The sequence below is a fragment of the Micromys minutus genome (assembly GCF_963924665.1).
Source record: "Micromys minutus genome assembly, chromosome: 8".
Lineage (NCBI taxonomy): Eukaryota > Metazoa > Chordata > Mammalia > Rodentia > Muridae > Micromys > Micromys minutus.
In genome coordinates, this window is record NC_137977.1 from 64,695,749 (window position 1) to 64,722,026 (window position 26,278).

General features: G+C 52.8%; 1 protein-coding gene across 3 annotated transcripts in view; it reads right to left on the minus strand.

Annotated features, from left to right (window-relative positions):
- The window catches only part of NFATC1 (nuclear factor of activated T cells 1), a 106,886-nt gene extending 82,408 nt beyond the window's left edge, over positions 1 to 24,478 (minus strand). For 2 of the 3 annotated variants that reach the window (XM_080919904.1, XM_080919902.1), the window contains exons 1-2: positions 23,954 to 24,478; positions 9,077 to 10,178 (exon numbers count right to left, since the gene is read on the minus strand). In XM_080919904.1, coding sequence (XP_080776030.1) covers positions 9,077 to 10,178; positions 23,954 to 24,080 — 1,229 coding nt within the window. In that variant the 5' untranslated portion in view covers positions 24,081 to 24,478. Of the gene's footprint in view, positions 1 to 9,076; positions 10,179 to 19,654; positions 19,785 to 23,953 lie in introns of those variants that run through there. The other variant, XM_080919903.1, reaches the window with a different exon arrangement.
- Positions 24,479 to 26,278: the final 1,800 nt, after the last annotated feature.

The window sequence follows — 26,278 nt, forward strand, 5'->3', positions numbered from 1 at the left end:
ATGGAAGGAGAGAGGGAGGGACAGATGGAGGGAGGGGAGGAAGGGAGGGAGGGAGAGAGGTAGGAGAAATGGTTGCTGAAGGTCATCAATGCACTTCTTGGCTGGTTCTGCAAACTTTGGGCCTCAAGGGCTCCATCTGTCCATCTATCCAAGGCCAAGCCCAGGACCACCCAGCAACACTGTCAAGAGTGCACATCTGGGCCATAGCCCCCTGACCCCAAGACCCTTGGCCTGAGAAAGCTTGCCTCACCCAAGATGGGCTGGCCTTTCTGAGGTCCAGCCAGTGTCTGGACAGAGGATAGGTAGCCACCTCAGCCAAGATAGACAGACAGCCTAGGGGGTGTCCTGATGGGAGCAGGGTATGCAGGGTATTTTCCTTGCTCCTACCTTTCCCAAAGCAACCTGGTGGTGGTGGGGGGAGACCTTAGGGACCACAGGCACCAGTAGGCCGACCCTTAACAATATGTTTCCTCCTCAGTTGGAAAGGGTGGGGTAGGAGCAAAGCCTCAGCAGCCAAAACACCTTGGAATATATTAAGGGAGGGCCCTGGCACACACCACCATCCTGCCTGGTGGTGGCCAGCCATCTTTGTCTGTTGGACTATCTTGTGCATATTACTAAAAGTGGCACCTTTCTACACCCAAGAGGGAAACCAGTGCCTAGCACGGGCCACACCCACAGGCATAAGCAGGGATAAGGAAGGAAAATGATCCAGTCCCCAACTTCCCCACATAGAGCTAGGCTCAGGACAAAGGAGCTGTCCTCTGCCCGCCTCTTCTTCCTTTTGTGGTCTAGCCTCTACCACAACAGCTGCGCAGTACAAAACTTTCCCTGCTACCTGGGACCTGACACAGCCTAAGAGCAACAATCAGAATGAGTGTCCCACTTATTCTGCACCCTGCCTGCTCTAGTCCCCGTGCTGGTCCTATGGTTGGGACACAGGGCAGGGAAGACCAGGAACTCATGCCAAGAAGAAGGGCAAAGCCTCGTAGGCAGGTAGCTCCCTGTAACAGAAAGCAGGGTGCGTGCCTGGCTCGGGAGACCAAGTCAGAGTCACAAATCTGGACCTTGCAGGATCCAGACAGCAGGCATGTGAGTTTGTGCATACAAGTGTATGTGCAAGCTACATGTATGTGTTAAAAGCTACATGTATGTGTTAAAACTGCAGCTCCACAGACCTTCTCATGCCTTGGCTGTTTTCTGAGGTCTTTCTAATGGAAGTGAAGAATATCTCCATGGAAGTGCCTCTTCCAGGTTTTGGGGCACTATGCCCTTCACCCAAAAACCTCTGTGACCCCAGGATATCCCATGAGTCTCCTGGGCAGCTGAAGCCCCAGAAATGCCCTCCAAGGCTTGGTATCACATCATTGTTGCGATTACTCTTACTACCTCGTCCTGGGTGGGCGGAGGGCTGAGCTCAGGAGCCAGGCTGAATCTCCAGGCTCCTGGAGACCTGGGCTCCTGGGTCTCTACCCTGACTACCTGTTTCCAACTGGAAAACAAAGAACAACGGAAGAAGGAGGACAGATGGAGAATATTTCTCAGGAGGATTTTTGTGAGAAAAGGAACTGTGTAGCCTCTCCTGCCCAGAGGCAGGTCTGACTGCATGCTCTGCATTTCTCCTGTCACTCAGCTTCCTCTTCCATACATGCCTTTCTCTAACCACCGAGCCCAGCAGCTGCAGCCGATCTGGACTCGTGTCACTGATGTTTTAATAATGAGAATGCTTTAGGCCACACCTGCCGTGCGTTCCTTATGAAAAATGAAAATCGAAACAAACTAGCACAATATCTGGAACATCGCACCAGTGAATACGGGATGGAGTGCACACAAGTCCCAGGACGCTTCCGCCGCGCCCTACAGCTTGGTCCAAGAGATTTGGAAACAGTTGCCGGCCAAGTTCTGGAAGTCGCTTCAGTCTACTCAATATGGCGGCAAACTACAGGGAAGGCACTGCCATTTATGGTTGTTTGAAGCAAGCTCCCTCCCATCAGCTATGATTCCCTGAGCTTTCACAAGGCAGATATCCCTCGATGATTATGAGACATGGAACATTCCAGACACTCTGGCCCAGGGTTGGAGAACCTGGACACACAGCAGAGGTTCCACTTCCTGTAGAATTAACAACTGCAGTCGACAACTATCCCAGGTGCCACAGCTCTGTTCCTAGCTTAGGGATTCTAGGCCACTAGTGTTACTGGCTGCCCAGGGCTCCTGGATTCTAGAGCCCCGGTTCCAGCAAAAAACAAGGTCATCTTAGAAAGTCACTGCCTGGAAATGACCTAGGGCTTTGGACACACAGCCACAGTCACCTGCATGGGCTAAGCTAGGCATTTGCACAGGTCTCCGTCTATGGCATGCTCGTCTGTGTGACCTGAGTGGTGCTTGCTCTGAAGCAGCTTGCACAGCAGAGACAAGCTGGGTGGCTGGTCTATGCAGGAACAAGGTGCATGACCAACTCTATACCAATCCCCCCAGCAATGCTTGCATCTGAAGAATATGTGCATATAGTCACCACATCCCTAAGCAAACCTTCCAATGGGGCTGGGACACTGGCCGGGTGTGGTGGGCAGTGCAGTGACACACGTGTTGCCTAAGCTGTCACGGCAGGCAAGTCCTCTCTGTCTTCCAGGTGATTCACCTGGCAAAGGACTGTAACAGTCCCCTGGACATGTGTGTGGCTCCTCCCATAGTCCTTCAGCAGACACAGCCTTTCTGCTGCTCTTCCATGTACAGCCATGATCACCTATCAGACTCCGGCCACCAGAAGGGGTTTCAGAATAGACGACGAAAAGACAGACAAGGGATCATGGAGGTGGCACCGTTAGCAAGGTGCTTTTCAAGCACAGGATCTAAGTTTAGTCCCCAGACCCACATTCTAGGGGAAAATATAAAACCAGACTCATGAAGGCAGAAGACAGGTAGATCCCTGTGGCTCCCTGGCAAGCTAGCCCAGCCTAGCCTGCTTGGCAAGCTCTGGGCCAGGAAGAGTCTGTCTGTCTGTCTGTCTGACTGTCTCTCAAAAAGTTGGGCAGAGCCTGGAGAATGATAGTTGATGATGTCCTCTGGTCTGTACATCCATGTACTTGCACACTCACACACACAGGCATACATACACACACAGGCACATACACACATAGGCACATACACACACAGGCACACACACAGGCATACATACACACACAGGCACACACACACACAAGCACACACACAGGCACATACACACAAGCACACACACAGTCACATACACACACAGGCACACACACAGGCATACACACACAGGCACACACACACACAAGCACACACACAGGCACATACACACAAGCACACACACAGTCACATACACACACAGGCACACACACAGGCATACATACACACACAGGCACACACACACACAAGCACACACACAGGCACATACACACAAGCACACACACAGTCACATACACACACAGGCACACACACAGGCATACATACACACACAGGCACACACACACAAGCACACACACAGGCACATACACACAAGCACACACACAGGCACATACACACAAGCACACACACACACATACACACACACACACACACACCAGCACTACCACACCACACCACTGTCTCCCAGCTGGGTTTTATCCCTAGGCAGACACACAGCTCCACAGGCAGCCCCAGCTGTACAACTGTAACTACCAAGGATTTCCCACAACTTTCCTCAGATGAAATCATGTGAGCAGAAATGTGACCACTCCATCTGTGGTCACTGGGGCATGTGGTCTTGGACACTTCCTCCCAGTCAGGGCTCTTAGCAATATGGGAAGTCTTAAAATTCAGACCGGTGAAGACTGCAGAGGCAGAGCACTCCCAGACCGGACTGAGAGCAACGTAGAACAGACACAGCCTGCTCCACCTCCTGGGAACATAAGGTTACATTTGATTCTTCTGAGATGGGCAACCATTAAGTCTAGGTGGTTACACTTTAAAAGCCTGAGCCCAAAGCCTCAAAGATTGATGTCATCTTGCTTTTCCCAAGAAGGAGGAAGTGCATGAGTTCTGCTTTCTTTACAGATGTTCCAAGCAAAACCAAAGGCCAGCATCCCCCGTACTGACAGAGCCTCGAGTTCACAGACTCCTTGAAAGTCCAACTGAAACACCAGGATAACTGTCCAGACAGATGGAAACGAGACAAGGACCGTTCTCCAAGTATCAAACTGTGAACAAACGTGAGGAACCAGCATCTCAGTCGCCACATGCCACTGTAGAGGCACGAGGGAGTGAATAGAGAACTCCATATACAAACCTCCCAGGTCTTCTATGCGACACCCATGACCCCAAAGGCCCTAGAAGACAGTTCTATTCTCTAGGGCCAGTGAGTTCTCAGGCTCTGGCTCTGAAGCCCACCAACTGTGTCCTTTTAAGGAGGGCTGGGTTCAAACCTGCTCTGGAGCCCTTGCTGCCCCCGGATTGCATAGAGCACATTCAAGGGCTGATTCCACAGAACAACTAAGAGTCTGGAGCAACACGGAGGTAGCTCTTGGAGTTCAGGCTTTAGGGTCAGTTTATCTTGAGTGTCTGACCTGATTTTATCAGTTAGCATCTGGGCATGCTCACAGGGATCTAGTCTTCCTTCCTTTCTTTCTTTCTTTCTTTCTTTCTTTCTTTCTTTCTTTCTTTCTTTCTTTCTTTTTTGTCAGTGATGAGGTAGCTGTGTGGAGACCCGACACAGCCCAACAATTCTTTATCTGCAAAGCCTATCTAAGATGGGGTTGGATGACAGACACTTCTTCCCAGTCCCACACTAACCCTCCCTCCTCCTTCTCAAAGTCTCTAGGAATATCCAGGGTCTCTAGGAAGATGGGTATGGTACCCAACCTATCAAGGCTGGTGACCATGCCCCCCACACTGGGGCAGGGACATCAGAGGCCAATTACAAAGTCAAGAAGAGACAGCAGATAGCTCTTGAGAACACAAAGCAGGGACCCACCTTTCCCAACATCCTTTTCCCACCAGAGCCTCTGTCTGGATGCCTTGTCTGTCCCTGTCACCTGCTGGGTGGGGGTGACAGGCTATGTGGGCTCTCGGCACCAGACACACTAACTTTTCCCAGTCAGTGAATTTCACTTAAGACCTATCTTTGAACACTACACACTGTGGCCATCGATTCACTTGCCTTGCTGTGCTCTAGAGAAGGTCAGGGCCTTCCTGGACTCTAGCTTGCCACCAGTCTACAATCACCGTGGACCCAATGAGCCCACTAGAGCCAGAGATGTGGATGTTCTTAGCAGATATCAGAAGTATGAGCAGACCAATTTGGCCAACCGAGCCCTGAGGTGGCCCATCGCCCCCAATGACCTGAGGACCCAGGAACCAAAACTTGCACTGACACCATGCCTTCCCCAGGCTACAAGGACAATGGTTTCACTGAACAGCTGTCTAACCTGAAAATCCCCTGATGAAAGTGCTAGACAAATGTGAAGAAAGGTAAGAGCTGGGTTTATTGTGAATATTTTATCTTATTCCCACTTAGGATAAACTCTGAGCTATTCCGATAACCTCAAATGCAAGAGGACTTGTTAGATCTTTTGAAGCTAACACTTGTGCCTATCTTCAAAGCCGCTGGTATCATCCAGGAGCCCAGCATCGCAACCAAAGCCCTAAAGAAACAAGGTCTGACCTAAACTGATCTAAGCAAAGTGCCCGTTCCTTATCATCTGAACCAAGCCGCTCTCTGAGCAAAAGCTGTTTGCCAAGTCTGCCCCACCTCTTGGGAATTCTATTTTTTAGAAAGTAATGGCCAACAACACATCACAACATAACTCAGCAAATGTGTCTCAGTGTCCTGGACACACTTAGTTAAAATGCTTCCGCTAGCCCCAAAACCGCTTCATCTTTATCAGAATAAGGATGTAAAATAGCTGCTGCTTATGCTAACATGACGACCTGAGCTTGCAGCCCCACATGTCACATAGAAGCTGGGTGCTGTGGAACACTTTGGTAACCACAGCACTGTGGGTGGGAAAGCAAGAGAATCCTTGAAGCGCATCTGCTCACCAGCCTAGCCAGGTTGGTGTGAGTCATATTAATAAAGGATGCTATCTCAAAATAGAAGATGGGAGAGAAATAGAGAAGACACCCAAAGTAGACCTATGACCTCCACGTGTGTGCATGAGTGCACACACACACACACACACACACACGTGCACATACAACCACACACAATTCCCTAAAGCTGCCATCTGAGAACTACATCCAGGAACAATCTAATGTAAAGTGTCATCTCCAAATGCATATGCTGTGATGTGCACCCTTCCCACACACTGATAGGTGCCAGCATGCTGTTCCATACTGTCACTCCTGAATCACTCCTAACCCATGCTTGGCAGGGACATATACGGTGGCTCTACCTGCACAGAAGGTATCCGCCATTGTTACTGCCATTGGTGAGGCTCAAACAAGTTCCCACAACTTCTGTACCAGTTTCCCACAGCGACGTGCAGTTAAAGCCTGTGTCTAAGACAGCGGAAGCCTCCCCACCATTCTTATTAGCCTCACAGATATAATTTATTCAGCTGTGGCAAGAGTTCGGTGCCATTCTTTGACCTGTCCCATGGAGCTGACTGGGGTGCTCTGAATAGGAAAGGGGGTGGGTACCACAGAAAAGAACCAAGTGAAATGGCCCCAAAACAATAGGAATCCCTTGGGAAGATGACTCCAGCGTGTTATTTTGATCCAATCCAGGATGGATCCGAAAGCCTAGAGGAAGTATAGTGCCCAGGCTGGGCAGAGGAAGTAGATTCACACTGTGGGAATTCTCCAGCCCAAATCTGGAGAATATGTGGGCGCACAGCCTTTCAGGGGTACCTCCAAGTCCCTGCTGCCTGGTGCTTGTCCACTAAGGGCACCTGAGGGGAGAGGATCTGGCTTCTTCATGGTGATGGTCAAAGCAGTCCACATCACATCCCCATGCGACGTTTGCAGCTACCTAGAGCAGCCATTAGTGAGTTTATGGAAACCCATTAAAAGGGACCAGGAAACATATTTCGAGGTGAAGCAGTGGGAAAAGGTGAACTTCAACCCCCAGGATGGGGTGGTGTCTGTTTGTGTAAGCTCATAGGAATGTCATGGCATCATAACCACCCCAGGGGCTCTGAGACCAGGAGATAAAGACCATGGGACCACAGGCCACTGGGCCACAGTCAGTGCTCCCAAGTAGAGGAAAAAAACAGCAGCTGCTTTCCAGGGCCTGTGCCACTAGCAGGCTGACATGGTCAGAGACAGCTTTGGGCCACCAGAAATGCCCCACATAAGAGGGCACCTCTGTCTCTGTGAAAATAATAAAAAAACAAAAAGCCAAAAACCAAACCAAAATAAAAAAAAAAAAAAACAAAAAACAAAGCAAAACCAAAAGCAAACAAAGAAAAGGAAAGGAAAAGAGGTGGATTTTTTGTCATTTCCCTGAAAAACGTGATATAGGTAGTCAGGTATTAATCTGTGTCCCCAAAGTTCTAATTTGGACTCTTAGCCCCAGCACCTCAGATTAGTTTCTCAGACTGATCTGGATAAACAACCTTTAAATGTGACCAAGCTGGTGTCACTAGCAAGAGCCTAGATCCAGGTCTGAGGTGCTTAGAGGAAGGAATGGCTACGGCCCACAGTGGGGTGAGAGCTAGCTCAAGACTGGGTAGCGTGGAGGAGGACTGGCCACCACACAACCTTCAGCTTCGGCTTCTAGCCCCTGAGCTGGGAAAGAACGTGTCCCTGATGTAAAAGCCACTAGTCTGCGGTCCTTGCCACTCCAGCCCTACACAATACGCATGTGCCTGTCTGATCTTAACTTTTAAAAAAGCTCTAGATATATTTAATTACCTTGCTCTTTCCTTGCTCTGAGGAGTCCCATTAGGTCTCTGTTGCCTTCCCTGACCATGCACCGCAAAGTAAAAGCGTGATGCTGGTGACCAAGCCGAGAGGGGCCAGTGTTGAAATATTCTTGGTTTTAGTTAAATAAAAGTTATCATGACAGTGTGGCAACCACAAGAGTTCTTTATGGATTTTGGATTCCTGACATGCTCTAATGACATGGCCAGCCCTTTGGGCCTCCTAGGACAGATGGAGGGACACGGGGATAGAATAACAGGTTTGTGTACTGCAAGACAAGAAACAGCTCTGTTCCACAGCCCGGCCTTAGTCTCTGCCCGAGACAGGCACTTAGCAGAACAGTTCAGCAATGCTGTTCCCGGCTGGCCACTCCACATCCCAGAGCGGCCTTTCAAGACATGGCCAAGTGGCTGCATTGTGTGGCGCTAATGTCTTCTTAGTCACCATCTACATGTAGAGGTCAGGGTGCCAAATACTGGGTAGTGATGCACCAAAGTGGGCATGAGTCTGCCCCGAGGAGAGGGCAATGGGGAGGAGGCAGAAGAGAAGCACCAGGCCTTAGACTGTCCACGCCACATGATGGTCCCTGGGAGTCACAGGTGCCTCAGCCTGAGGACACATCCTTACTGATTTCACACGCACATTCAATGGACCCAGTGAGTGCAAACAGCCCTGCACCCTGTCTAAAAAAGAGAAAGAAAAAAGCAACTCGAGACCAGAGGTTTGAAACACACGCTCGCTCCCTGTTAACAGAGGGCCAGCAAGAATGCCCTGCTCTCCCGAGAGGCAGTGGCTGTGCTGTGGGTGGTACGTTGATGAACTGGCTGCTCTGAGGGACTGTGGAGCCCAGAGGCCCATCTGCCCCAGAGTGGGGATAGCGATTAAGGCCTAGAAAGGAAGTGGGCAAGCCGCAGACAGAACGCACACAGGAGGATAGCTGCCTCACTGGGCTTATTCCCAACACAGCTGCCCACGTGTGAGGAGCCTTGCTGTAAGCAGAGCAGCGTGGAATTCATGTGACCCTGACACCTGCGAACACGGCCTCCGAAAAGTTAGGGTCCCCTAATCTAGTTCAAGGCGTCCTTAGAAGAGGAACAGGCAGGTGGGGACAGCTGTCACCGGAAGAGGAAGATAGAGGGGACTGTCATGATGTCCCAGCATACCATTATCTCCAGAGAGAAGCCAGGGCAGGCTCCAGTTGGAGGCTGCTTACCTCATGTATGACGTCGGGGATAGAGACTTGGGCTTTGCCCACTGATACGAGGCCTGTGGCACGGAAAGGTACTGGTCACAAAAGGCGCCCTTCCGAAGGTGCTGGAAGGCGAACTCCTCAGGCGGGAAGTCAGAAGTGGGCGGAGTGGTGCCCAGGTCTTCCCCAGCGGGCTCTACCTTAAGGGCCACAGAGGGCGCATGCTCCAGTGCCGTCTTTCGAGACTTGATGGGGACGCCATCGCCCAGGTCCAGAGTGCTATCGGTGGTCAGGGCATTGATAGCTGCCACAATGGCAGAACTGGTGTACTGGGTGGTGTTGCCAAGCCAGGTGTCTTCGGTCACGCTGACCCGAGGGGAACCATGGGGGGATGGCGTGGGTGAGTGATGGGGTGAGCAAGAGGGCTGCCGGCCGTTGAGGCTGTACTTGCGCTTGTTGCAGGGGGATGTGGGCCGGGAGCCACGGGCACCGAGCCAGCTCTCCTCCGTGACGCTTGCACGTGGAGAAGCGGATGGGGAGTGCATGGGCGATCCCAGCAGGTGGCAGGCACCCAGGCTTCGGGGAAAGCCCTCCTCTGGGTCCGTGGTCTTGGGGGACACACAGGGTGACTGCCACGGAGAGGTCTGGGGGGACGCGTACGGGTAGGAGTAGTTGGATTCATAGGAGGACGCCTCAGAGTTACAGCTTCTGGAGGACAGGCTGCTGGCTGGGCTCAGGCAGGAGGGGTCTCTGTAGGCTTCCAGACTGGGCAGGTGCAGGGTTGCTGTAGAGGGTGACCGCTTGCAGCTAGGGAGTACGTCTTCCACCTCCACGTCATGGAAAAACTGGCTGCTGCCGTGGTGAAGGCCCAGGTAGGAAGTGATCTCGATTCGAGGACTCTCCAGGGTCGGGGCCCCGTTGGGTCTTGTGTTGCCAGAGGACAGGAAGTACCCCGAAGGCCCACCGTCCACAGCCCCTCCATAACTGGAGGGGTGATTTGCTGAAGGGACAGCTGAGATGCCCGGGGTGGAGGTCTGCAGGTCATGACATGCTGCTGACAAGGCAGTGTGTCCTGTGGGGAGGGGCAGAGCTGAGGTGACGCTAGGGGACGCATAACTGTAGTGTTCTGGAAGAGAAAAAAGACAAGACAAACATGAGGCCAGTGAGCAGGACGCAGAGTCACAGAGGCGGTGAACCTGAGACCTGGTGCCAGCCCTGAGGACTCCAGGCCCCTCAGGCCTTAGGCGTAGCCTCTGGGAACGTCCTGAGGTCAGACTGCTGCAAGACCTCTGCTGGACTATAGACCTTACTCTATACCAGCAAAGCAGCATTCCTCAAATGTCCCGCCTAATGTCACATGGCTGGCTTACTGTCTCCTCTCTATTCAGACTCCACATTCCCTAAGGATTTATGATTGCAAATCCTTACCAATAGCTGAGTTGCCTTCTCTCTCTATCTCTCTCTGTCTCTCTCTTTCTCCCTCTCCCTCCTTTCCTCCCTCCCTTTCTTCCTCCCTCTCTCTGGCATATATCACAAGTTAACACAAATTGTGTATTCATCTCTCTGACCAACAGAAGCCAGCTTCCACGGTAGCGAGAAATGTGCCTGCCCTGTGGTTCTTGGCTGTCTGCAGAGCCTCAGAAGGTGCCAGGCGCAGCACAGTGCACACAGCGCGCGCGCGCACACACACACACACACACACACACACACACACACACACACAGCACACACAGCACACACAGCCCACACACAGCACACACAGTGCACACAGTACACACAGCACACACAGCACAGCACACACAGCACAGCACACAGCACAGCACACACAGCACACATAGCACACACACACAGCACAGCACACACAGCACACACAGCACACATAGCACAGCACACACACAGCACACACAGCACACATAGCACAGCACACACACAGCACACATAGCACAGCACACACAGCACACACGAACACACAGCACACACAGTGCACACAGCACAGACAGTGCACACAGCACACACACAGCACACACAGCACACACACACACACAGCACACACAGTGCACACAGCACACACACAGCACACACAGCACACAGCACACACAGCACTTCTGCAACTCTAGCAGTTCAAAGGCTGAACGAGGCAGGGCTATTTCAAATTCCATGTCACATTTTCATTTTGTTTCATGAGAAGACAGACTAGTGCCTGAACAGCAGGTAATAGATGGAGAGAGGCGAACAGACTATGGAGGGAGGGAGGGAGAACGGCGGTGTATCGGTAAAAGGAGGTGCTTCCGGTGTAGGGACCCAGGTGTTCAAATAGGTTTTTAGAAGCAAATGACCATCAAACAGGCCGAAGTTTGGCTTCAAAGACACACCCACAGGAAGGGTGACAAGACGGGTTTCAACGTCACTCTTCTGGCTACCTGAGGCTGGCTGGTGTCTGGAAATCTACTTTCTAGAACTTCTAAAACAAAACAGATGCTTCTAAGGCACACCTAGCTCTTGCAATCATTGTGCGCGGACTATACTTTGATAAGCACGTTTAAAAAGTCATTGTTGTAATTAGTGCTCAACAGGAAAGCCTGGCTTCTGGATTTCTTATCAGAAAGGCTCCCCACATCCCTGAGCCCATCTACATGTGTTTGGAGACGAGCATTTCCAGGGCTGGAATAATGGAAATGAGGCTGAGGAAGTCCTAGATCCACACCAGGCTTCAGAGCCTGTCCTGGAGATACTGTGTTCAAGGACAGCGCTGCTCTGCTGAGCCCTGGCTCACAAACCAACAAGGGAAAACTCCAGAAATGTTAGGGTCTCAAAGCACCAGCCAAACCCTAAAATATTTTGTAGAGGAGCAGGCCAAGCCTCAGGTAGGTTCGGAAGTTTCCAGGACTGCTCGCTGCCAACCTTCTACCATCATGTGTGCAGACAGCGCACAAACCACAAGAGTCCTGCTCCAGTGTCCGGTCAGAGGACATGCTGGAGTCCCCCGTCCCTGGGTCACAGAGACAAACAGGAGAATGGGGGCAGCTAGCGGAACCAGAAGCAACCCAAAGCAGGAAAACCTGCATCTGTGCCAAGTGGATTCTCCAGCCAAGGCTGGGGTTGGAGGGTCCTTGTCATATGAAAGCGCCACTCCCCGGCCCAAACTCCAAATCTCAAGAGACCAGAACCTAACACTGAAATGGCACAGTTCTAAAAATTACTCTAAAGCCACTTTCTAGAGAGAGTAGTACTTCTGAAGAGACAGGACTGGTGGCATCTAGGACTTGCTGGAGGCCTTTGTTGAGTTCCTTAGCTCAGGCTGTTTCTATAAACACTGGACACGGTTGCAGAATGCCCACTGCCTGTAGCCCTGCTTCGTGTCTGGCTAAGTAGTCCAGTCTTGAACAGCAGGCACAGGCCACCCGCCGTGTCCCAAATGCAACCGACTGGAGGTACAAACTGTCCATAGTACGTAATGAGAAAGAACACTAGTCCCAAAGAACCCAGTCGGTAAAGATATGAAACAGGATCAAGTGGAAAAGCCTAAAGACCAAAGGTTGGTTGGTGAGACCAACAGATGGTCTGGCTCCTCTGTGAGGTCACCAACAGGGACCCTGTGCAGGAGCTTTCTGCTCTGCTGTTCTCGCCAAAGAACATTCATTTTGGCAAAAGGAGGTGGGGTAAGAAGGAAGGAGGAGGAGGGGGAGAGAAAAGGAGAGAAGAGGCTCTCTATGCATCCTATGTTTTTCTGTCCCATACAGATGACAGACACAAAGACATGTTGCTAGAGTTATCTCCCTCAGCTGTCCCAGCACTTCCCAATCTAGAACTTTCTATGGAGAAGTATGATCAGTGTCCTGTGGCCCAGAAGATGTGGCCAGGATCTGCTTATCTTTGGGTAAGAAGTCAGGTTAACCAGTCAATCAAATGCAGCAGTGTAACGTGAGGACCCCAAAACGTCACCACGTTATTGCTAATTAAAGTATTGATAAAGGGAGGAAGAACTGATTCCAACATGGCTTGCTTTGACGTTGGAGTCTCACAGTCTTGGAAGAACGCCTGTGTCTTTGCTCAGCTTCACCTCTGAACTTGGATTTCTGGCTTGGTGGTGCCTGAGGAACTACACCCTCTGAAGCACGCCTCTGTCAGGAAGTAGCTCTCGCTGCCTCATATCCAGACAGGCTCCTTTCTGAAGATCTCACAAGGTCTTCAGAAATTCACACACCCCACTGCCACCCACAGATGGTTACGTCATCACGACTGCACCTGCTCATTACCTAAAGGGGTCCTTCAGGATCTGATCATATGTGCTCTGCTCACCAGCGTTCTGGGCCTCAGTACCACCACAGTTCAGAAGGGTTCGATACCAAAGCGCAGGGCACAGTCTCCAGCAGATACATACGGGGCACAGCCCGGCCATTCAAGCTTCTGCCAGAGGCACCTTCAAACAAAGGTGCTCCAGGGACACATCCATGTGGGTGCCATGGGTTGCCCAGACAGCACCCAGGTAAGATGGCCTCGGAGGCCCCAGCCCTGAGCAGGCAGCTAACCTGCTTGGGAAGTCAAACCTTGCTGACGTTATATGCTGCCCTATGTCTCTAGAGCTCTGTGCACCATGCCTGCCAATAACGCGACACTGGGAAAGAATGGCCTTTCAAGTTTGGAGATGGCTTTGGCTGTTAGGACACACTTGTTGCTCTTGCAGAAGACCACACGGTTCAACTCTTACCACTCATATGGTTTACAACCATCTGTAACTCTAGCTTCAGGGGATCTGATGTCCTTTTCTGACCTTTGCAGGCACCAAAACACATGTGTGGTATATATCTACACATGTAGGCAAAATATTCACACACAAAATAAATACATCTTTTTTTAAAATCTGTTTTCATCTTAAGAGAACCCGACTCCAGAAGAAAAGGAAGTTCGAGGCTGATGGGAGACATGGGTATCACTGCAGCTGTGCACACACTGGGAAGGCTGAGCCTGCCCAGATCTCCAGACGCTGAGGACCCAAACCAGTCCTACACAGCCTTGAGCTGCCAGATCCCAAAGGAGGCACACCTGCAGTCAGACCTGGCTCCTGTGTTCTCTCTCCCGAGTGAAAGAATCCTATTTAATCCAGACCACGGCTGGCCACACAACTGACCACCTTCTTTTGGAGGGAAGGGATAATTGGAAAAGTTCTCTACAACGTTCTAGCAACAAGCCAAGTTAAGTCCTGCTTTGACACCCCTGCAGTGTTTAGGCCAAGGCTTTGGCAGCCTGGGGTACTGGAAGATTCCAGAAAAAAAATGACTGGGTGGCCGGCTGACAACATGGCAAATCTCTGCTTGTCTCCTTGGGGCCATCTTAGCAACAGGGTGTCTGAGGCCCAGAGAAAGAGGAAGGGGGAGGCTTCTCACTCTGGGTCAGGCCAGATGCAGAAGAAGAGGAAGTTGTGGAAAAGACACGTGGGTCCCAGGACATTACAAGGGTGACCTTTATTTTAACCAAAATGTTTGAATAAAATATTATTCAACAGGGCAAAGAAAAAAAATCCACAAACCATTTATTAAAAAACAGAAATGGGTTTGGGATACAACTTAGTTAGTTAGCACCCGACTGGCCTTCAAAGAGTCTTGGGTTCAATTTTTAGCACCACACATGCACACATGCACACATGTACACATGCACACCGTCACCCATAAGCCCTGCACTCAGGAAGTGGAGGCAGGCAGATCACAAATTAGAAGCTACCCTGCTATGCAGTGACTTTGAGACTAGCCTGGGGCTACATGAGACCCTTTCTCAAAAATAACACATTAAAAACAAAACCAATTAGCTCACACTTGGATTTCCTTGGTCAAACTCCAAAACAAAAACTTAAATGCCTAGAAGCAGTCTGAGAGAGCCGACTGCCCTCTCTTCAGACAGAGTCCTCCAGGGCAAGGGTGCCCGTTGACTACAAGGCAGGCAGCTGCGTCCAGCTGAGCTCCCTCTTGTTACAAAGCCTAGACCTGTGGGGTTAGAGCTGGCTGCCCACCTGCACCAACCTCCACCTCAAAGGGATCACTCTGGGGGGATCTATAGAGGACGGCAAGCTTCCCAGTAACTCCGTACCAGTCCCGAGACACTGAGGCTGATTACAGAACACCAGACACTGCTGTGCCTGGCAGCCTGGTTTTTGCTGAACGGGCTAGTAAACTGAGGTGTAGGAGACCATGGAAGCAAAGCTCGTTGAAAGAAAAGACCTCGAAGCACACATTCTGTTATGTCACGCAATAAAAAAAGGAAGGCGCAGCCACCCTGTGCAGGTGCCACCGCCCACCCGTCTTCCTGTTCCTCTAAGCTCATTTCTCTCAGTCACCCTAGGCAGGCATTCAGAGATGGGGTGCAGGCGACACTGAGTAAATCCAGAGCTCTTACCAGCTCCCACCAGCCTCAGCACACTCAACAGCAGCTGTACCAGGGCATTGCACACAATGACAGAACCTGGTGTGTGTCCTCTTAAGACATGTGCAGAATGCCTGCCACCCACCGGGTGATCTGTGGCACCCGCTGGGAAGTTACCCCTCTGTAGGTACTCTAGTTTAGGGCACTTGGTATTTTACCCAGAGTGAAGACAATGTTGTGTCCCTGCTACATCCCGTGTATGTGACACTCTGCCATCAGCATGGCCTTCGGAGTCCCCATCCAGACTCACTGATCACAAGCACGGAGCACAGCCCATCAGAGCCGACTTTCACCTTTTGTTTTAAGGAACACCCCTTTAGCCTTTCCTGGGGCTGCACTGTGGGACTTGAAGCTAGAAATAGAACCAGGAAGATCCTGCCAGCCAGGCCCTGGCCTCCAGTGCCTGCCTACCCTGGTCTTTCTACAAGCAATAGAGCCTGCAGGGTGTGGGTGAGGCTGCAAGTCTCCACATTTAGGGATGCGGTAGAAGAACACAAAACAGTTCCAGGGCAGCACAGTTGCTGTGTTTCCTTAGAGCACTGGATGGTGCTCCCTAGTAAGGACGGGCAGGTAGACTGGGCCAACCCTGAGAAGTGACTGACAGCAACAGGTTCCCCGGTGTGCTGAAGGGAGATTTACAGGTTGGAGAGGTGGACTTGCTGGAGCAACAGTAAATGTCACCCAATGATCCAAAAATAAGCTCACTAGAGCGTGCTTAAGGGTCCTGTGTCCAGCCCGCGTCCACGCCTTTCCTCGAAGCCCTCCGACATTCCCCCAGGTGCAGATGAAAGCATCGCTTTCCCTGCCTTTCCAAGGTGCTCCTGCTTAGCCAAGGGCTTCTTTTGAACACCTGATACGGAGTTAGCATATCCTGCTCACAAACAGGTTTGTCCTTGATTAAAACATCTATAGAACTTGAGCTCGGTGAGGCTGTTCCCAGCAGACAGAAGCTCGGTTCCCAGGACACTGAACTTAGCATACTTGGGGGGCTCCTGGGGCAAGGCTCACTTTTCCCATGGACTTCTGTGGTGGAACTGATCAACCAACAGGCTCCCCTACCTCCTTCTGGAAAGAAAGACGTTATGGTCCTTGGCAGAAAACACTTGAGAATAAAAGCGCTTCCGAACCCCATGCAGCAAAGTCCCCTCTGCACTAGTACACTGTTGAAGCCTTGAGTGGTGGGCAGAGCTGTCTGGGCCCAGGGCCTTGGCCAGTTTCCTCTTGAGTTACCACGGAGACAGAACTAAGCGGTCAGGCCAAAATAACTTACAAAACAGGAGCCCTGGGGCGGGAAGCGGCACACCCGCCTCCCAGCTGACAGCAAAGCAGCTATTTCCTGAGCCCCAGAAGGGAGCCTGGGGCCCTGCCTTCTCCCCCAAAGCCGACCCTAGCCCACTGGTTGGGATGCCTAATCCCAGAATATCACTCCAGTCCTGTTCTGCCTGAGACTTGCTTACTTAAAAATATTATCTTTCTGCTCCTCTCACAAATGGCTATTGCATTTCTTCTACCTCGGGCTCCTGATGTGCACTTTGGAAATCAAGCAGAAGACACAATCCTTCCCTCCTAGGAGCCTGGTAAGAACCAGTAAGATGGTAGATGGCCCTGCCCAGGCCCACTGCAGCCCGTCTGCTATGGGTGAGTTGAGGGAGCGGCTGTGTCCCCTTCATGGATCACTGAGGAGGTAGGCTGTGCTCTGAAGCAGCCATGTCCTCCCTCATGATGTGGATTTGTGAGCTCAGCACAGGCTGTGAAACTCAAATATTAACTTGCAATTGATCTCAGAATTGTTCAGTCCTTCATGAATTTATGTTTAGACCCGTTCCAGATAATGTGAAGCTTGTTCTACTGTTGGGTGGGGAGCAGAGAGTTTGGTAACTTCATATGACTGTGTAATATAAATAATGTAATTGGACAATTGATAAAACGTAATAATGGTATTGGTAATAAGAGAGGAAAAAGCCAGTCAATCTGTCTGTCTGTCTCTCTCTCTCAAAAATGAAAAATAGAACATGTATTGTACGCGTTGAATGTTCTCTAGCATCTTCTTTCAACACTATAAAAGGAAGAAAAAGTTCTTTCCAAGGCTGCCCCCTTGCCCAGGGCTCTCTCCAGTGGCCCACAATCTGCAAGCTAGAAGTGCTGGGCTTAGATGTAGCATCTTGGCTTCACTGAGGCAGTGACCCACAGTTCACAGGGACATCCACAGGTGTCCCTGCAGCTCTGTGAAGTTCTAGGGAGCACTCACCTGTGTGCAGCTCAAGAGAGTTCCAGGGAGCACTATGAAATGGCCACACCTGACCTGGGCTGCAGTGAGACCCAAGGCTTCGCCTTTCTACTTGATCTTCTTCAAAGCAAAGCCATCACAAGCATGCCTGAGAATGGGTCCTCACGAGTGTGAGGGGAAGAGGCCACCTAAACCCACTTGCCACCCAAAGTTTGAGGAGCCACCTGCTTCCCAGGCCTGAAAACAGAGTCCCTACCAATGTCTCCTTCAGGAATAACCACCCAAAGTGACTTCCTGTGTGCCTTCCATGAATGGGCCTGGGTGAATCTCAGCTTTAGCATTATGTGTCCCGATACAGTTTAGAAAGACACTGTTAGGACTGCTGTATCCAGCTATGAGGATATAGAATATGAAGACTCGGGTGGGGCTGGGGATTCTGCAATCCATAAATGGTTTCCCTGAGCAAGCACAGCATCCTTCCCTAACAGGTTCTCGGTGCTGAGCCTGCGGAGATAACTAACAAGGCCACAGCTTCTCAGATACTCCCTCCTCTCCCCCAAGCAGTCCACAGGCCCCTGTGACGTATCAAATACTGGTTTTGGATTTTTGTGTCTGTATTGGACCTGGAGTCACTTGTCCATTCAGAGTAAACAAAGGGACAAAGGAAGGCTGTGAGGCCCACCCAAACAGCAGGTAGCTTGAAGAGCCCAGGGAGACCCCATGACTGTATCCCTAGAGAAGGGAACCAGTGGTGCACACTCATCCAAATCCAACATGGACACCCTAAGGGGAAGTTAAGAGTAAGCTCTTCTGCCTGGAGCATGAGAGTTCTGGAGAGAACTCAAAAATGCCCCCCCCAAGCACTGCCACCTCAGCTAAATCCAAATCCCCCAAAGCAGCAGGGCCAGGAGATGCCGGGGGGGGGGTCTCCATTTTAGCCCCAAAGGCTGTGTCTCTTCCAGTGTTTTCTGCCACTGACCTCAGAGCCCTGTAACCTGGGCCCCAAAGAAGAAAAAACTATCAGAAAGAGGGTCTTGTCGAGGACATATGACAGTCTCTGAGTGGTGACAGCCAAGTTAGAACGCTCACCTTCAAAAGCGAACAAAATATTTAACTTTTTTTTTTAAGGGTACTGAGTGCCATGGAATACATGACACACTCCTTTCAGACATGAGATGCTCTACAAGTGTCATGTCTGCTCCGCTGCCCTGCCGCTGGGAAGCACACCCGAAGGAAAAGCACAGAACGCAGTCAGGGCTGTGTGCAACTTGGAACAGAAAGTCAAGGGGAGAAAAGAACCAGACTGCCCGGAGGGGGGTTGCTGCACGGAATGGGAGGTCACTGTTTAGGAGACTCAAGTTTGGGGAAACTGCACATTGATTGTTGACCTAGCTGGAAGCTTAACTTTTGACAGAGAAGAGAAGAAAACTGAAAGACAGCGAAAGCTCTCAGGTTCTGGTGGCTGAGGTGTGGACTGGAAACCCAAGTGGTGGAGCCTTTCCTGCTGAGGGAGCTGCGGTGCGGGTCAGCACCGGGCCGGGCCTCCTGGCTCCAGGTCCCCCGGGCCAGGCGGTAGCAGCCGGGCTCTCAGAAAGGGCGGCTTCCGACCGCCCTCTGGCAGCACCGCTGACCATCTGTCCCCGGACTACGAGGTCCAAGTCCTGCGCCGGACACAGCCTCCCCTTGGGTAAGGGCCTCCTGGAAGGAGGGGGAGCCCTCTCCCGCGGCCGGGTGCTCGGATGCCAGGAAGTGCCCGGCGGGTGAGCGTGGCAGGCTCGCCCCACAGGTGGCCTCCCGCCTCCTCCTCGCGGCCCGCAACAACTTGGTCCGCGTCGCTCCTGACCGCGCAAGGCAGCGGCCCGGCGTCCCGGCTCGTGCCAGGTTGGGGCGGGCACCGGCGACCTCAGCAAACTCGGGCCCTCGGCGGGGCGCAGTCGCCCGCCGCCCCCCGCCGGACCCACCTGCGGCCGCGGCGCCCCCGCCGCTCTGATCGAACTCGAAGAGAAAATCGAAGTCGAACTCCGGGTCCTGCTCCAGCCCCGTCATGTCGGGGTCGCGCGGCACTGGTGCGCCCGGCGCTCGCGCGCGTCCCCGGCGTGACGCGGCCCCCGCCTCCTGTCCCCTCCCCTGTCCCCTCCCCGGCCTCCCGCCCCGGTCCCGCCCCTGTCCCCCCGGGTGTTTCCGGGTTTACATAAACAAGCGGCTCGCGGCCGCCGGCTTCCTAGTTTTAAATAAACTCCCGCGCGCGAGCCCGAGCGCAGCCTGGGCTCCACTCGCATCCGCAGGACCGCGCGGTCCGGGTTCCACCCCGGCCGTCGGCAGCAGGCTAGCTCTCCCGCGGGACCCCGCGCAGCTCTCCCGGACCCCCGCCTCCCGCGGGACCTCGGTCTCTCTTAGGATCCTCCCGCCCCGCAGGATCCTAGCCCCCTGCCAGCAGCCCCGGCGTCGCGCCCCAACCTCGGCTCCGCGGCCACCGCAAGGCGAGCGAGCGCTACAGCCTAGGCCGGGTAGGGAGCAGGACCGACGGGGGCTGGAGCTGCGTCCTGGACCGGCCGCTGCCCGCAGCTGGTCCCCTGGTTCCTGTTCAGCGTGGTGCGCAGTCCACAGCCGAAGGAGTGCCCTGGGTCTTGCTATTTCCCTGCACCAGGAAAAAGACCAAAGCTACCGAATTAGTTAAAAAATTCGAAAAGAAAGGAAAAGGGTATATATATATATATATATTCTTTTTCCCCAAACAGGAAAGCATCCCAGAACAGTAAACGCTGGGGGGGGGGGGGGTCATTTTCTAGCCCTGCTTTTACTAAAGAAATGACCTGAAAGGGACAGGGAAAATGAGGGTGGGGTTTCCTGAGGGCCGCCCTCTTCTCTGTGTAGGTCAAGCCCCAGAGCACAGCTGCTTCCTAACCATTGAGTTTACCCATGGTGGCCGCCTCACACTGTGGGCACCTAACTCGGAGTAAATCTTGTTTTCATGCTAACGGCCTCATTAATCTTTCAGCTCCTAAAACACCACATGCTCCTGTCTTAGTAGGGGTGATTTCAAAACTCCCAAAGGCCGAGTGGGTGCTCGGCGTTACCCATTCAGACGGGGTACCAGGCGCACAGCAATCAGAAGGAAAAGGCTGGGCCTGTAGAGCCCCGTCCATCTTTTCCTGTTTCTCCCAGCTTTTTGTTTCAACTTTCCTGGTGTCTTGGCACCACATAAACCAACATCTGGAATATCAGGAAAATGGTGGCCAGGGCAGGAGAGGCCAGTATCAGAACCCAACCCTGGAAGGAGGCAGGAAGGAAAGGAGGAGGGAGATTAGTGTTAGTATCTGCCACCAGACGCAAGTGTCCCCTGTGTCCTCCTGCCCTGCAGCTCTGGGCTCTGGGGAGATGGCTTTTTCCGGAGGCAAACTTGAGCATCATGTGGGCTACCACTTCTCCCAGGACCCTGTTTCAATGGCTGCTTTTCTCCCGTGATAAACTATAGTTCAGTCTGGCCTGATTTAGTTTCTAATAATAGTTCTCACTTTGAGATGCGAGTTGGAGCGTTGTTTTGGTTTAGTTTTCCTTTTTTGCTGACCTTTGGGGAAATGGAAGTTCTGTTTTCTGTGGCGAAACCTCGATCTCTCTCTATTCACCTTTTCTACAGTATATACACACAACAGCCCTTCTTGTCTACTCTTTGAAGAAAGCTTTTTGCTAAAGTTACAAAGCACCTGGCTTCCCCTGCCCATATGCCCCCAGATGTTGGGACAATAGGAAGGAAGTCACAGGGCCTTTCTCTCAGAGACTGGCCTGGCTCCCTCCTTGTCTACTCCCTAACACAAGAGTCAGTCAACACGGCTACTTGTGAAATGCTACCCTGTGCCTCTGCCAGCCCCCTTGCCAGTCCTCTATATAGTGTGAAGATTGGTCTGCCAGTTCGGCAGACACTCCAGTTTAGATAGAAGTGTTTAGCTTGGACCACTTCCTCCCAACTCTGCAAGATGTTAATGGACCAGCCCCAGTGCTGGGTGTGATGAAGCAGGGTGTATGGCTGCAGCATTTTTTAATCTGGATTAGGAAACAATGCCATGAAGCTAAATAGCTGGAGAACAGGGCAAGCTTTGTTCAGCTCGGCGGAGCCTGTGGGGCATTGTGTGAGGCAACTCAGACACTGTGGCTACCTTACTGGCTTGTGTTTCCTGGAGTTCTTCAGAGCAGAGCAACACAAGGCCTTCAAAAATGGCCAGGTTGGATGAGCTTCCATCCAAATGCCCATCAAACTGGAAGGCCTCAGACAGCAGCTGGTGTCCAGATCAAGGCCTGCTCAAGAAGGACAGGGTGTTTCCCCCATGGTCCAAAGCAATGGCAGATACTGACCTGTGGCCTACAGTTCCTTTCTCTGCCTGCGTCTGGCTGTCTCGAGATTGGGTCAGTTTCAAGTTAGCTCAGTTATATCCACTCTCTACAAAACATGAGCAGTATCATTCGGGCAAAGGGCATTATTGCCTCCAGCCCACTGCTTCACTGGGGACATCGTTAAACTTCCTTATCTAGGTAGGCTACATAAGAAATGGTCACTACCGTCTGCCCAATAGCTTTTCCCTTTGTACAATAAAAAAAAAAGTTTTGTTTTGTGGACACCAAGTCTTATATACTGCAGCTCAAGGTGGGCCTGGTTCTTGCTTTGTTGCCCAGACTGGCTTCGAACTCATGGCAATCCTCCTGTCTTAATTTCTCGGGTGCCGAGATTACACCTAAGGTTACAAGGGTGAGCCATCAAGCTCAGCTCAGAAGATTTCTTGAAGAATGGGAGAGTAATTCTACAAGTACAGAATGTAACTTTTAAGGCCTGGAAGAAGACGAAGAACAAAAGTGACTGACAAATGTGTGTGGAAATAAACGTCAAGAAATTCACAGCCCAGACCACAACAAAAACGCTGTATCTTTCCTTGTAACAAAAGGGAACACTTAGCAACATTGTAGCAAGAGCTCATTCTGAAAACACTTAGTAACATTTAGACCACTTTAAAACTGAGGTCAGTGGCAAGAAACAAACAATATTTGCCCTCTTTGATTCAAAGTTCATGTAGTACTTTCTACTCAGGACACCTGGGCTCTGAGAATCTGGATCCATTTGTGCTGAGCTGACTAAAGATAAGCTAGGTGTCCAGGGCCCACTCTCTGGGAACTGCTGCCCCTGCCCGACCCTCTCAGCAGACTCTCACAGGAAGTCAGGTTTCCTTCCAAGAGCTGAAGCACGGTCAATCTTGTAAATAGGAGTGGCCAGCCCCAGCAGGGGTCCAGCTGGCCTACCGTAAACGTCCTTGGTACCAAAAAGGAATTAGGAGACAGGGCTCCCAGGGTCCATTCTCCACAGGTCAAGTTATCCCCTGCTGAAAAGCGAGCCACCCTTTAAAGGATGTTTCAAAGACACCTGCAGGAGCCTAAATGTTTTAGCACTTATTTTGCTAGCTCTTTTGAGGGGACCTGAAGGGCCCTGACAGAAGGTTTGGCTCATGTCATTCTTGCGGCCATGCCAGGTGAGGGCACATTCCAGCGCATATTCTTTACTGGGAAGAAACAACTTCAAACCTGCAGTCCTTCGATCTTTCCCAAGGCATTTTCTAATGCAGAACTCTTGTCTGAATACAACATTCGGCCACGAGCTTGAGAAACATTTAAAAGCCTGGACCACTTGGGACCACTTGGCCAAGCCTTTTCTTTTAGTGAGAGGCATCTAAGGCTCAACCTACTTGGGGGATGCAGTACTCTTATGCTTCTGGTCATGGAGCTGCTCGCCTTCCTGAGGTAGAGGTAGGGCCAACTTTACTCTCCAAAGATGTCTCACTTCATCCCCGGGTGGGTTTTTGTTTGTTTGTTTGTTTTGTTTTGTTTTGTTTTGTTTTGGGTTCTGACGCCCCCCCCCGCCACCGCCGCGCCCCATCCTTAAATCTCACCCCCACTACCTCCCCGTGAACCAAGTTTCCCCAACTAGGATCTCTGAGACCCCAGTCAAAGCCAAGTTTGAGTACTCCTCGCTAGAGAAGAGGAGACACCTATTGGCAAGAAAGCGCGCTAGAAATCTGGGCTGCGCCGGGGAAACACCAGGGGGACACCCTTCACAGTGTGTGCCACGCTGTCCGCCGGACGCCCGCGCCCCTCCCTGGACGCGCAGACCAGCCCCGGCAGCCTGGCCCGGGAAGAGGACCCGAGATGGGTGCGGGGCGCGGGGAGCGGGCACGAAGGGCCAGGACACTCGGGGGCGAAGGGAGGGGCGCTGGGCTTACCTTCCTCGGCCGCCTTCATGGTGCCGCCGGCGGGCGGCGCGGGCCGCAAAGTTTCTCCGCTCCCGCAGACTGCGGCCGGAGGGCCGAGTGGAAACTTGGAAGGGACTGGAAAGCTGGTACTTGGCATCCACGCGGCGGTGGCGGCAGCGGCGAGCAGCAGGAGGAGGAGCGGGAGCTGGCGCCGCGAGCAGCTCCGGGCCGGCTCCCGAGTCCGACCTCTCCTTCGCCGACACGCGCCGGACCGGGCTCAGCGCCGTGCGCCGCGGGGAGGTGACATGCGGGGTGTGTGAGCGCGTGTCAGGCCTGCCAGCGGCCGGGGACTCGCCGCAGGGGCGGAGGTGTGTGGGGCGTCGGGGAGCTCGTGCCCCGCCGCTCGGATCCGCGCGAGGACTCTGGCGCCCAGTTCGGAGCCTCTCGGTCTCACTCTGACGCAGGGCCGGGCTCTGCCTTCTGCCTTTTTAAAGCTGGAAAACACCTCCCCCGGCTCCCGCCCGCTCGGCCGCTCCCGCGCCCCCTCCCTGCAGTGACATCACGCCCCTGCCCGCCCGAGCCGGCGCGGGGCCCGGGGGACAAGTCGCGGAGCGCCGCCCTCTGTGCACAGCGGCTGCCGTTCGCTGGGCAAGCGGGGCGCCCTGGTTTGGACAGGGGTACCCTGGGGTGGACCAGCCTGGCGCATAGGAAGGGAAGGGACGCAGCGGGGGGCAACGGGGACTCAGGGGACCGGGGGAGGGGTGGCGGGGGAAGCTTCCAGAGGTGTGCAGAGGCACCTGGAGGTGGGCAAAGGTGTACAAGAGGGAAGATGGGACGCAAAGGGAGACTAGGAGTCAACGGGCTCGTGGAGAAGAGTTGGGGGACTTAGAAACCAGGCGGGGACGAAATGGGAAGGAAAGGGCTTGCCAGGGGGCGATGGGCGAACGCGCCAAGCCAGGATGGCAGCGGCTTCAGGCGGGTGCCCTGAGAAAACTACTCTCCCTTTTAATGAGGGGCTTAGGGTACGAGCGGCGGGGGAAGGGTGCCGAGACGCCTTGCATGCTGAAGTCATTATGTAAAATCGCAGGCTTCCCCCGCTGTGGAAATTTGGAAAAGCGCTTCCACTGGCAGGCGGGAGTAAGGAAATTCCCATCCCGCTAAATTGCTAACAGATTGCATGGGCGTCCCGGGACAGCCAGATATTGTCATTTTTACTCTGTAAATATCTGAGCGAACTGGATTGCTTGCTGTAAGAGAAGGGGAGGGGCAACGCGTCTAAGAGCGCGCCTACCGGCGCATCTCCTCTGGGTCTTTGCCCCGGGTAGACCCATGCAGGGACCACAGGGTGCTTTGTAGGCGCGACCGTGAGGTTTCTAGCACAGGAGGAGGCTGGTGCAGGGGAACTTCTGAGGATCCTGTCCTGCCTTGCTTCACACTTTTTCTCTTTCAAATCTCCCCGCATCTCCTAGGGCGCAGCTCTGCTGCCAAAACCCGACCATATTTTCTTGTTGGCTTTGGATGGAACGGATCGGAGGGTTGGGCAGTTAGAACGTCTGGTGTATAGAAATCATAAATCTATTGGCCTACACCCCATATGCTTTAAAATAAAGCCCAAAGCAGAAAATAAAAAGCGTGTCTGCTGTGGGGCGGCGAGACTGTGGGGCGCGCGGGGCGTATACTGAGCCAGTGGGTACTCCAAAGTACTTCACACCCCAAGACTTAGGGAAATCTGATCCAACCAACAAATGGAGCTGGTCAACAGGGCTCGCTAAATAATATGAAAACTTGGCTAAAACCTATCCACTCCAGCGGTAGCATCTAGCCGCTCTTTCCAGTGGCCCCACGCCACAGTACTAAAAGTCACCCTTTTCTTTCTACCACGGCAGAGAAGTGCAGCCGTCGGTGCTGCAAAGCCACAGGCCCTGTCTCAGGCCCTGCTGGCCTTCTGCTACTCACTAGAGAGCTGGGCCGGCGCACACACCTCTCCACCTCTGGAGGTGAGAGGATGGAGCCTCTACCATAGGTGGTCGAGCGGATAGCGAGGCTGGAGGAGCCCACACGGGGTGTGGAGCATGATCTATTAAGTAGCTGATGGCTCAGTGAGGATGCTGGGATGTGGGGCGAGGATGCCAAAGGGGAACCTTCAAAATGTGCAGGGATACGTGGAAGCCTCGTTGCGCTCCTTGAAAGAGGCTGCCGCTAGGGGGTGCCAAGACCCCATTGCCCAAGACAACCCCCCCCAAAAAATCCATTCTTCAGTGAGTCCGGGTGTCGCCAGACTAGGGTGCCAAGATTTTGCCTGAAGAGTTTCCGTCCCCGCCCTCTCCTGTCCGGGACCCAGCGAGGCGGGGCGGG